This window comes from Varanus komodoensis, unplaced genomic scaffold, assembly GCF_004798865.1.
Source record: "Varanus komodoensis strain SLA01 unplaced genomic scaffold, ASM479886v1 scaffold35, whole genome shotgun sequence".
Taxonomy (NCBI): Eukaryota; Metazoa; Chordata; class Lepidosauria; order Squamata; family Varanidae; genus Varanus; species Varanus komodoensis.
The window spans coordinates 547202-560428 of NW_025335856.1; the positions used below are offsets into that span (position 1 = coordinate 547202).

The following is a 13227-nucleotide window of genomic DNA, read 5'->3' on the forward strand; positions in this document are numbered from 1 at the left end:
AGTAAGAACTAGGCCATGGTCTGCTCTAAAGTAAAAGCAGATTTGTGTGCAGCTACAGCATTAACTGAAGAGGGGTTTTTTATACTGTATGTATTGATATTCTATACATTGCTGTAACTTTGATGCATGTTTTGGCAATGCTTGTATTTAATTATTCCCAGAACAGTGTAGATGTGTGAAGCCAAAACACCTGCTCTTCTCCCAAGTGCAGAGAAAAGAGAGGCAATCTGGGTATGCATGCCATATGCAACTCTTTCTCTGAACTTTCTCATCTGGTACAGGATAACCTTGCAAAGCCCTCAGAAGGCCCACAAAACATTTGAGATGCTGAGCTGATTCTCTTGGTGGCTTCTGGGCTGTACAGCTTCAGACACAATCAGGAGTGGATATGACTAAATGCTCCCCATTTTTAAAAACCTCTTCACATACACATGTGTCAGAAACCAGCCAATATATATTTTGTATGTGCAAGGTTTTTTGTTTTTGTATGAAGGACTACGGAGGAACGTAATTTGCAGTCTAAAGTGGCACAGCCTGGGCACGAGTTTCCAACCTCAATGAGAACAGGCATCAGAGGGTAAATTGGCAGAATACTTAGGGCAGATGAAGGGCTGCAGAAGAAACACTGTGCTTTGAATGGCTACATCATTCATCGCTTGGCAAGCTGGAGGCACTGCTTGCCTTTCCACCTCCACCTTTGAAGGAATAGGCTTAAAATGACAACATAGTGCTCCACATCAGACCTGTCCATTTTTGTTCAAAAGCAGGTAAAGGAAGGATGTTGGGAGATCTTGACATTTGCCTAGGGTTCAGGAATGCCAAGTGGCATGTCTCTTAAATATCCAAGTTAATGAATTCTGAAAAGCTATTCATAAACAATGTCAGGACGCCCATGCTCATCCATGCATCTTTTAACTATGCTAAATGTGTGTTCTAAAGGATGATTGATCCATGTCCAGACACAGGTGTTTGCCATTGATATATCTTGAACATGACACTCAAGCATGGCTAACCATCCTGTTGCTACAAACCACTCAAGAGATGATGTGAAGAGCAGAACAGAACTTCAGAAAAAGTGAAGGTGGCCAAGCAAAACAAAAACCTTGTCCAATGTGGTTCTGGTAGGGCTGTAGGAGTCATGCTTTCTACACTTCTAAACTAAAGCACCAGCCATATTCTGCACTGGCAAGATTGCCACTTTGCTCTAGGGGGACTTCTAACCACTGAATCACAGAGAAATGCAAGAGGTTGACATTTTCTCTCAGCAGAATGGATGGGGCAACAGGAAGAAGGCTCATTTGTTGAGTTTCTCACTGGCATGTGGCTGTTAAAATTGCACATGCCCACCCCCACCCCAGGATGGTACTGCTGAGCCCTGACCAAAAAATCTATTATGGGCCATTGTCAGAAAGGTTATTCCCAAAGCCCTCTGCACATGTGTGTTCCTGGTTTTGTTCTGGTAATTTTCACTTAATCATTTTTAATGGTCTGTGAAACACAGTCCATAAAAGGCTGGGGAATTTCGGAGACTGTATGCCCTACATTTTAAAAACCGTTTTGACACAGGCAAGGCCAAGATAGCTGGGCAGACTTTTTTGTTCCTTCAGGTGTTAGTCACCTGCATGAGCCAAAAAACAAATAGATGCTCTCGTCTCCATTTGGCAGGCTGGTTCTTGCTCAGGAGCTGTGTCTTGATTAACTGAGATGCCTGCCCCAAGACACTAGGACTCAAACTGCAAGGAAGTGAGAGCAGGGGGTTGGAGGCACTGCAGTGGCAGCAAGAGACCAAACTACAGCCGGTCACAGGCAGGGTCTCTTCTCTGTGTTGGACACTAGGGAAAAGAAGGGCAACTTGTGGCCCTTCAGGTATTTTGGTCTACAAGTCCCACCATCCCTCCTCTTTGGTTCTGCTGGCTGGCACCAAGGTCCCTCCAGGCGTTTTGGCTGGCAAGTTACCCTTCTTTGCATTATACCATTCTTTGCAGGGTGGGAGGGAACTGTTAAACTGGTAGAAGCCCTATATATACTTGAAGGAAAGATACGCTCGTAGAAGTAGCAGCTCCTCTTGGTTTCCCTGCCACCTGCTTTCACCACAACAGCTTCTTCTCAGGATTTCCTATATTTAAGACAATTGCTTTACAGACATTTTCATTATGTGATTATAAAGACAGTAAGACATGAACATTTAAGACCTTGGTGACATATATACAGCCTTATTTGAACAACTGCATCCTCACTCATGGGCTAACTTCACAGACATGCCCTTTTTGATTTCACAGTTTTCAGAAAAACAGTGGAATCCTGATCCATCTAGGGGTAATACATGAACCACAGGTTCCCAAGGGTGGCAAATTACATGTACAACTATGACCTGTGCACGGAGTTCCTCTCTTTGATCTGGAAGTTGTGGGGTGGGGGTGGATTTCTTGGCTGTTCATGGGGGTGGAATCACTGCCCTTATCACCAAACAGCAGTATTTTAGATTTTTAAAAGGGCTCTGCTGGTCTGTGTACACAGGGCCAAGTCACTGAGTCTGCTCAGTTTTCACACCTCAGCACTAGTTATTTTTTTTATTTGTTTGTTGGATTTTTATCCCGCCACATTAGCCAATAAGGCTCCCTGATCTGTAAAATTACAGCTCAGATTATACAGACTGAACAACGAACTGATTTTTCTCCACTGGATGGGACAGATCTTCTACCCTCAGTAACGAATTTGCCTTGCTTGTAACGTTTGCAACCCAATCTCACACATCAGTGGTAGGTTTCAGAATGAGTGAAACTTCTAGGTGGGAATGTAGGACAAAAAAGGGTCTGGTAGGTGGCAGAAAGGAAGCATAGCTTAAGGCCATGCTTCTGAGAGATGTATGGAGCAGCAGGGCAGCAGTCTCAGCTTGGTGCATTGAGGGAGGATTAGCCTGAAGGGAAGGTAACTGCAAAACTGAAAACTGTGTAAGAAATAATTGCTTTCTCATTCTGGGCCTGTTCTCAAGTTGGGCTGAATACTCCTCACACCTAGAAGGATCCTGGGCAAATCCTTCATCTCCTTCTTCTCCAGATGAGAATTTCATCAAACAAGGTAAGGAAAATTTAGGGGGGCATTCCAGGCTGATGGGGACAAGGGAGGAAACGCAAGGGGCGGCTTCACCTGAGGGCAAATTGCTACAGTGTTGGATATGAACATCTCCCTACAGGGACCGGGGCCCTATGGAATACCTCTTCCACACTTAACATTATTGTAAAAGGAGGCAAGACTAGAGGTTTCTCCAGCCCATTTGTCTCCCATATACCCCACCCACTAAGGGCGGCAGAGGAAAAGCCACTCAGCCTGGCCAAGGCCCTCCAGCACAGAGACCCGTTATCAGTGCCAGAGTGGCAGGCCATGGGCCTCTCCTGGAAGCGCAGGTGTGGCAGGCATGGCTTGGTGGAAGGATGAGGTGGACCCTTCCTCCAAACCATTATAGTGGCACATCATCATCTTCGTCGTCGTCATCCTCATCCCGGTCTGTGGCACACAGGTTGAGGTCCTTGAGGATGTTGGAGATGTTCTCCTCAGCTGGACCTGAAAGCTCCATTTCCTCCAGTTCCATATCAGCAACGGAGGTGGAGCGTATCCCTTTCCCTTCGTTCGGGATGAGAGATGGTGGGGGGATAGGAGAGGGGGGTGCCACTGAGCTCTCTGTCCCCGAGTCCACCATGGTTCCCCCTGGTGCCACCTTGCTGTTCTGAGTGCTCCACATCTGTGCAGTCCATTTGGCTTGCTCCTTGCTGCTCGCGGTCCGGGTAGCATCACGGAAGCTTGCAAGGGGAGGACGAAGGTGGACACCAGAGCGTGTGGAGCCTTCGATTGCTTTCTGGAGCTGAGAATTTTAGGAACAGAAAATTGACATAGGAAATCATCAGTTGCGCCCCCACAGCTGAGAAATAACTCCATTCTGACAAAATAAGAGGTCCCACAATTTTGACAGAAACATGCCTAAAGACCAGTCTTCTCAAATCAAAAGACCATGCAGTATGCGTGCAAAGGATGCAGGCTCTCCAGTTGCTCTATCAAAATACTATGTCTACACTGCAGATTAAGTTAGACATGGACTGGGTTTACACAACACAGCAGACAACCCTGCACTGTTTCTACTGTGTGTGCATTTTTGCCTGAATTGACCGGTCAGAGAGCTATGTGGTTCCCCAGGCAGCACAGTTTCCATGCTCCCCAATCCATCCTCCCAGGCCCACCAGGCATCCTGGCGGTCCCTGCAAAGAAAGCCCCCATTCTTTCCCTCTTCCCTGTAGACCACAGCAGCCTCCTCCTGATTGGTCCGCTGTGGCCCCGAGGCAAATCCCCCCTTTCTCCCTCCCAAGTGTACTTCCATGTTCTCAGTGCTTCCCAGCCACTCCAACCCCCACAGAGATTTTTATTAAATGATAAACTGTTAACTGTCTTCCCCACCCCCTTCTCCCTCCAAGTATTTTCATGCTGTCTCCCTGTTTCTAAAAGTAAACAGGGAGGCAGACACACTGCTCAGTCAATGGGAATAATGCATCATCTGGTGCTAGTGTGCTGAAGACAGTAGAGATTGAAGGCTAGAAGTAGCAATCTTTGCAGTTCTTGAAGGGGACTCTGTGGTGTTTCAATATCAACAATGGTAAAACAATGATCACAGGTCTGGATGACCAGAGAAGCCACAGTGAAACATGGAAACCCTGGAACAGACTGTTGATTCTCTCCAAAGTTTCAGACAACTACTCTTACCATGCAGATCCTCTGGAACTAGGTCCAGATGACACAACAGACCCGCCATGGTAACATTTCCCCATGGCTGCTTATGTTGTGCAGACCTGCCCAGTCATTCCCTCACTCCAGGACGCCCACAAAGTACAATCTGAGCGACTTGTAGCAATCTCTAACAAAGAGTTCTTGGCACCCTGAGTTATACTTTCTGTGATTCTTGAAGGGGTGCAGGGGAAGGGAGAACCACATCAGGCAAACTAAGATAAAACATATACAAATTTCTCGCATAAATATTCCCCAACCAAAAGTAATTTCTGTCCTTTGGAAAAGAGGAAGCAGTCCAGTCAGGCATCCTAATGGTGAACAAGGAACAGACCAGTGTTTTGAAGGAGGCTGAAAGAGGGATCACTGCCCATGATAGAAACACACATCTCACTTTCTGCTCTATTAACCAGGGTTTGGAGCTTTCTGCATTGTTAAACTTCTGCAAATCCCGTATAGCCAGAGGCAAAAATGGGATGAAAGAATTGTGCGTGCGTGCAAAGGACAGCAGTACCCCACTCACAATTCTTTCGGCTCTTTTATAAGCAGGGGGCGGGAATAACACTGTCTTTCTCCAGCCAGAAGTGGTGAAAAATCTCTTTTTTTTTTTCATTCCTCTGGGCAAAATTTAATTTGCCAAACTATTATTGCATTCAATATCTGTCTGATTAAAGAATAATAATACTAAGAAGGAAAGGGATAATAATACAAGGTGACAAGACTTCACGTACCTCTTCCAGTGCAATAACACCTCTTAGCTTCCCCAAACTGGTTACATAGGCATGGGTGAGTCCCAGCAATGAGAACAGCGTATGTGTCTGTGGGGTGGGAGGGTAAGAGAGTTTCCCTCAATTAGAAAGAACAGTAGATGGATCATTGCAGACTCATGGAAAATCCAAACCAGGCTTGTGATGGGTTTTGTTGTACCCACCTGGGAAAAGGAAACCTAGACATGACATCTTCACACTCAGAGTTTGAACAGCCAGAGATGGGAGTCCCCCCACCCAAGGACACAACACAATGCCTTGCTGCTATCTAGAACTGACTGCAGCAAATCCACTGCTATTACATAATGCAGCAATGAGAATAATTATGGATTACGTTTTTCTTTAAGTGAATGCACCTACTTCTGCAGCACTTGTGACACATCAGGCAAAATCTAGCTTGCTGCCATATACCGGCATGCCAGGTGCTTGACAAGTCGCTAGATTCAGACAACCACGCCAGGAGGGTGACAGGCTGTGGTCAGCTTGGTGGGTCATATATATGACTACTACCTGGTGAAATAAACCTTAGTTAATTGTATGAGTTGGAGTTGATTCAGCCTGTGCTCCTGTGCCCACCTATCCAGAGGTAAGCCTCACTGAACTCAACAGGGCTTATTTCCAGGAAGACGTTCAGAGATTCGCACTGTAAAATGTTGGTTTTCGCTGCCACCAGTGCATAAGTTAGCAAGCAAGCTCTTTGAAGAGGCTGAAGCACACTCGCTGGTGAGCCAAGGAGGCAGGTGAGATGGTTCTGCTATGGCAGGAACAGCACCCACAGTTGTATGCATTTCTATTAAAGACAACTTTTAAAAACCCTACTATCTACTTATTCAAGGATTTAAATTGATGCAAAGGTTTCAAATCGATGAGTCAACTAAGCACTGCCATCCTAGTCAGCAGGTGCGCTGAATCTGGCATTCATGGATGCATCCCACTGTGACCTGCACCACCTTGCGTCATGGAGTGGTAGCACCGTGCTGAGGATGATTAGCCCAAACGTCCGGCTCAACAGCTCCTGCACCTGTTGCTCCGCAGGCACGCTCTCCGCCCAAGTCTCAAGAGCAGCCTCCAGGCACAGCTGCGCTGCCTCCTCTCCAACAGCTAACTCTCTGAACAGAAATTAGGTCACCTAACCAACTACGTTATTCTAAAGAAATGCCCCTGTTAGGAGAGGCGCAGTACTAAAAGGGTGATGCGAGGGGGCTTCCTTGTGCAGCACTGAGGCAGGGTTTGAAAATGATGCCTAAATCTGTGGCTAATGATGGAACTTAGACTCTATATTTTTAGAAATATGTTTACAGATGTGCATGTAAGGCCTCAGCCACACACTTCACATTCACCTCATGCTTGCAGCCCCTCGCTGCTGATCAATATTTGCAGAGGCAGGATGACCTGGTGGGGAGAGGAGGGGAGAGAAGAAGGGCAAAGGATCTAGAGGAAGGCCCTGCAGACAGCTGAGGGCAGGCCTGCACAACTCGGGTGTGCCACCTACCAGGCAGGCATGGCAGCCCACCCAGGTTTCCATAAGCCACCTATTTTGATGGCTCGCCTGAAACCATAAAAGTGGGAAGGAGAAAGAGCACTCAAGCTCCAGGCAGGCTGCAGTACAAGCCACATCCCATGGGATGGGTCGCAAGTTGTGCAGGCACAGCTCACGGGCAGGAGATGTTGGATACTCCGGACGCAGTGGAAAGGCAGGGGAACTGAGGCGGCAAAGAGGCAGGATCACAAGGGTATGTGGGTGGCTGTGAAAATCACAAGCTTTAGAAAAGGAAGGGCTGAGCAATTCTGACTCTTGCTAACATGAAAAGGAAGCAAAACGGCTCTTGGCTGAGTTTCTATGGCAAAGCATCATGATCGAGAGTCATGAAAAGAACAGAAGAGCGGGCACGGGTTTTGAAGGGGACCAAGGCTGTCTGGCAAAGGCCTGTGCAAAAAGATGGAAGGGGGAGTGAGGACACCCACCTTGTGCAGGGATGTTCTCTCCACCAGCTGGAAGGGGGAAGGGTCTATGCGGCAGCTGTCGAAGCACACCTCTTTGTCTAGCTCCTCCTGCTCCCAAGCTTCTATCTGACACAGGAAAAGAGGGCTTTGTACACACAGCTTGCACACGCTTCGCACTGCCGCATGCATGCTCCACCTCCTTGGTCCACTCTCAACAGGCTCCCACGACTAGTGGGAGTGCTCAGTGCTTATTCTTATGCCCAGGAAGTGCTACTGTTCTGGAGACACTTGTAACAGCTGAAGCTCCGCTTGCCCCCTTGCTTTCAATGCAAATACCACCTTTCTACTCTTTCTCCCTTGCTACCCTTTATGCTTCCTTTGAAGTCCTCCTTAGCACATCTGTCTCCCTTTAGATCTCTCTTCCCACCTTCTTTCCATGAAGCCTTTGATATAACCATTTAGTTTTCAACTCCTTCTAAAATTAAGCCTACACATCTGTAGCTGAAGCAAATCCATTTCTTTCCCCTTGTTCCCTCACCCCTGTCTTTATCTCTCACACATTAAATTTTAGATTCTTTGGGGTGGAGAACCATATTCTTGTTCATTGTTCTACTAAACCACAAACTGACAGCAATACATACAAACAGCAGCATTATTTGGGGGGAAATGAGGGTAGTTTTTAATAGCAATATCATTTTTTGTGGCAAAGAAGATATAAAGATAGATATTGTGATTTGTTTTAATCCCATGATTATTCCATTGAATCTCAAGACATGGGATTGATACAGAACGACAGCCTTGCCAACTCCCTTCATGCATCTCCACTACTATGCTTCCAAACATACCTCCTCTCGCTTCATTGGGTCTTCAACCTCTACTGGTTCCTGAGGGGAACAAAAAATACATCCCAAACTCAGAACAAAGAGATCAAGCCTGACATCTGTGTCAGAATATCGGGACAGAAGAAATACCATTTCATCCCTAAGAAACCTTAGGCACTGCGCATTACAAGATCCTGTACAAGGTACACATAGTTATGTATGGAGTACAGAATCAAGCTTCTTGAGAATCTAAGCTTTCATTAAAAAGAAAGAAACACCTGCATCCTGTACCTGCAAACAGAAGCTTGCAGATACGTGAAGACTGTCTGGTGGATCTTGGTTGGACTGGAGTTGGAGAGGGGACTGCCCAACCAGGCACAGCAAAGAGCTGTCAGGGGTGGAAGAATTCGAAGGGCTAATTCCAAACCAACTGGGAAATCTTTCCAAATACGAAATATAGTTCACTCTCCTGTCCCAGCTCCCTGAGACAACAGAGTCATGCTCCTTGTCTCTGGCTCCTTACAAGTAACTGGAGTAAAAGAAGCTGCAAAGGAGGAAGTGCCCAAGGAGGAAACACAATTGCCCCCCACTCTGTGCACACGACTTATGAGGGAATTGCAAGAATAACAAAAAATAAGCCAGAACAAATCAAAAAAGTGTGTTTGATTCTGTGGGTTGCAAAACTTAAGAATGTATGTATATATGAAGAGCCTCGCTGGACCAAAGGTCCACCTAGTCCATCATTCCGTTTCCACAGCAGCCAACCACATGCCCACTAGCATATCATCATACAGAATTTGTATAAGCTTGCCACAGAATTTTTACACAAGGATACCATGAAGTGCAAAGTGCCCGAGGGATAGTTCAGGCATTCTAGCAACACCAAAACCTGCCATTTGTGTAATTGTCACAATGGAGAGACTAAAGTAGATGTCTACATACTTTTTGACATCTATTTCAGAAACAGATGTATGCCCATACACCCACTCAGCTCTTCATTCTGAGGACTCAGATATTTAATTTCTTTAGTTTCTCCCTCATTCATCTCCATAAGTGCTTCTGTCTTGGGTTGTCGTAGCAATCAGGCCTCTCTTTCCAAAATTAGTCGGGTGCAAGAGAATTCCTTGGCTCCTCACCTGCTGAACAGTCTCTGGCTGAGGTGGAGGATGATAAAGGCACAGAAGCTGCTGCATCAGTCTCCTCAAGCTCCAGAATCTCCGGCCTGTGGGAAAGGTGAAATGAGGAACAAGAGCAAGGAACGTGTGGGAGTTTAGAGTGCAAAGCAGCAAAGCTGTTTCCTTCCCCTTCAAACAAGTAAGCTTTGCAGTGGCTGAATGCTACCAAGAGAGCGCTCAATCCTTTTTGATTTTTGACAGAGCAAAACTGCACAGGCCACAGCAGACAACAGCACCAGATGTTCCCTACACTGGGACAGTATAAAGGCTTGTTCATACAGGTGTGAACATCACCCAATTTTTCACTTGAATACTTGTCACCTGATGGCTCACAACTGAATAAATTAATTATCCTAACTGAAACATGTTGCATTTCGCTTGATGCAAGGTCATACGGAGTTTCTGTTTGTGAAAGGTGATCTGTGATGGCTCATGCACACATGCAAGGTAACACCTGATGTGGCAGCCTGAGGCGATAGCTAGGCATGAGTGTAGCAGCACTGAGTTTGACCAGACTAAGTTTGATGGGGCTGAGCCAGAGACATATACAGATTCTGGGGTGGAGCCTCCTTCACATCTTGGCTAAGAAAATGGGTGCCTGACAGGCATGACAGCTGAGCAGCTGCATTTGAGGAACAGTGGAAAACATGTGGTTAGGATGACAGAGCAAGGACTCAAGAAGTCTGTGGTTCAAATTTTACCAGGTAGCCTTGGGTAAGCCACTGTCTCTCGACTTCAGTCCCTTCCCCCAGCTGAAATGTGGACATAACAATAGTGATCCTCTTTACAAAGTTGCAAGTATTATGCAAACTAATATCTGTGAAGCAATCTGAAAGTACAGTATAAACCATAAGTATTAACAGCCAGGCAGTGTTAGATGAAGAGCTAAAGGATGTGTCAAAAAAATGGGAGAATGTGCGTGTTTGAACAAGATGAGATATAAATGCAATGCAATAATACTGATCTGGTCCTCAACTTGGGGTGCTTCCCAGCAAAAGGCTTCCTTGAACTTTTTGGCAGTGAGCTACAAGGAAAATCGTAGCTGACCATTCGGAATTCAGGAGGTCTGGCACTTGTGTGTGTGCATTTCACTATGTTCTGTCCACAGCAAAGCAGTTGTGCTGCTTCAAAGCACACAACCCTCAGCATGGTCACACACCCAGCTTCTCCTCTCAGTATGAACCGGGTGCTTCTCAGCATCATTTTGTCACTTGTTGCTGTGCATTTGGCTCTGTGTATTTTGAAGCAGCACAACTGCAACAGCAGCAGCTACAAAAACAGCATCCTATCAACTTCGACCGAGAACTCAGGTCTCCAGTCAATTTTGCAGTGAGATCTAATCCAACAACCTGACCTGGTCAGTTTCACAGCCAAGCCAGAGAATTTGCCAGCTGGGTTTTCCTTGCTGGATAGTTGCCCTATTCCAGCACAGCCCAATTGCCCGCTTGGATCCAGCCGGATCAACTGTGCCAAGGGAAGCAGGCCTCCTCGCCCACTTCTTCCCACAGCAGCCCTTCCAGCCTCACCACTCTTTTTGCAGGCCTTTGATTCATAGCAGCCATGGCTATAACACATGCTCAGATCCTAAACTTCTGACCCTGGAGGGGCAGAACAGTCACTCACTTCTAGCTTCAGCCACTACTTGGAAGGTGAAAGTAACATGAAGGATGATTACCCTAAAAGTAGCCCAGAGGGAATGTGGACAGAATAATATACAGGACCTTCACAGATAAAGATAGGTGCTGAGGGCCAAAACTGTTTGGATGCCAGAACACCTGGTCTAACTGCTTAACCCCAGAGAAGGCCACTGATACTGCCCAGAGCAGCAAAATCGGACTTCGTACATATACAGAAGCAGCGCTTCCCTTGTCCTTCGTCATTGCCACACATGGCCACATTCCTCTCCAAATTAGCGGTGGGATTCTTGGCCTACTCCCTGGCAATATGCAGGTGGCCTCGTTTGTTCCACCACTTCAAAAAGCACAGACAGGCAAAGGCAGTGAGGTGCCCAAGCAGAGGCTGAGATATCCCACCCCAAGATGCCAAGAAGTCACCGTACGGGGAGCTTCATGAGGTGGTGGTATCTCTGGTAACGGTATATGAGGAGTCACTGGGCCATTTGGTTCTTCTGAGTAACTGGAAGCTAATGGAGGCTGCTGTGGAAGCTGCAAAAGAAGGGGAAAGAAAACTAGGTAGAGGTTGACTTTAAATAAATAAGGGTGCATCTACTCTTTTTCCTAAAATGCTGCCCTCAAAGAGGGACCATGGCTCAGAGCAACTGCTTCATTTGCAAAAAGTCCCAAGTCCGATCCTGACATATCCAGGGAGGGCTGGAAACATCCCTGTGTAAAACCCTGGAGAGATACTGCCAGTCAGTGTCAGCCATACTGGACTAGAGGGAACGGGGGCCTGACTGAGCATAAGGCAGCTTCGTACTTCAGCAGTCTTGCAATAAACCTTACAAAATACGCAGCCATTAACTTCACAGTGCAGATGAGAGGGGCTTAGGCTGAGCAAGGAAATTCCAAGGAGATATGAGACAAGAACTTCCAGGATCACATTCTATCTTGCTAGGCAAGTTCTCCATCCTTCCCCCCCTCACCAGTTTCCCCCTTTTTCTTACACTCTCCACCCTATCCAGTATGGGGAATATTCGTCACCATCACTACCTCAGTCTTTTCTTCTTCATCTGCATCCTCATCTACAAAGGCAAATGACTCAAGCTTCCACCTCTGCCCATCATAGGGTGACTCAGCCAACTTTTGCTGCCTCTCCTTGGCGAGGCGCAGACGCCTCTCAGGGCTGAGGTGCCGGAGCAGAAGGGCCTTGAGGTCTGGCCGCTCTATGGAGCCCATCAGAACCATGGACTCTGCAAGAAAAGAAACGAAAGCAGGTAAGGCCAGGCAGCTCCTCTAATGCAGGTGTGGTCTGGCAGTCAGTAGGCTCCCCGCCAGTCACCCCCAGCTCACCTAAATGTGGTTGCCAACACATCAGGTGTGCGGAGGTGCAAAGCAGGGGAGACTGGCCCTAGGACAGCTCCATGCTGCAGAGCAGCAGTTTGCACCCTGTGTTCAGCGGAGTACTACAAGATGCTTAACGGCAGCCCATTGATGGGAAGACCAGGAATAGTGGACAAGCTTCCCTGCTTTTGTTGGTCTTCCCTTGTAATGTAGAGAGACTTGGGAAACTGCTAGATGCACTGCAGGCCTCCAGGGCACTATTTCCATTCACATGGTGTGGCAGTAATGCCTAACAGGCTCTGCCACAGCCCTGCAAAGCAACCAAGTCTATCACCTCACGCATACCCCAGAATCCTTCTCAAACATTTGGAGACGAGCTGCTATGGAAGCATCCTTTGAAGGAAAAAATGGTTAAAAATATCCCAAAGCACTATTGCCTCGCCAGAATCAAAGCTTCTTTCCAACCATGACCGAGTGGCATAGGAAAAAAGCAGCCTAAGAATACTGAAGCCTTTGGTCTAACTCTAGAGCTAGTACACCTCATTTTTCACACAGGAACATTAGTTGGGCCCTGGTCTTCATACCAAGGGCTCCTTGCAGCAGAGCAGCCCCTCTCCCGCCTCTGAGCCTCATTTGTGAAATTAAACCATGACACAACATGTCCAGCTCCATTGCAGCCCCTCCAGAAATACCTCGGAGTCTTTCTCATGTGCCGACACCTCCTCCTCATCCTTTGCTCTTCAGAAGCAGCGCTAGCTTTCCACACAGAGCAGCAGCAGCTGCTGAGCCC

General features: G+C 47.0%; 1 protein-coding gene across 1 annotated transcript in view; it reads right to left on the reverse strand.

Annotated features, from left to right (window-relative positions):
• Nucleotides 1–3457: 3457 nt before the first annotated feature.
• Nucleotides 3458–13227, reverse strand: part of CLCN1 (chloride voltage-gated channel 1) — a 63093-nt gene continuing 53323 nt past the window's right edge. Inside the window, exons 17-23 of the mRNA XM_044439582.1 lie at nucleotides 12147–12346; nucleotides 11537–11642; nucleotides 9439–9524; nucleotides 8327–8365; nucleotides 7503–7607; nucleotides 5502–5588; nucleotides 3458–3859 (exon numbers count right to left, since the gene is read on the reverse strand). Of these exons, the coding sequence (XP_044295517.1) occupies nucleotides 3458–3859; nucleotides 5502–5588; nucleotides 7503–7607; nucleotides 8327–8365; nucleotides 9439–9524; nucleotides 11537–11642; nucleotides 12147–12346 (1025 nt within the window). The remainder of the gene's footprint in view (nucleotides 3860–5501; nucleotides 5589–7502; nucleotides 7608–8326; nucleotides 8366–9438; nucleotides 9525–11536; nucleotides 11643–12146; nucleotides 12347–13227) is intronic.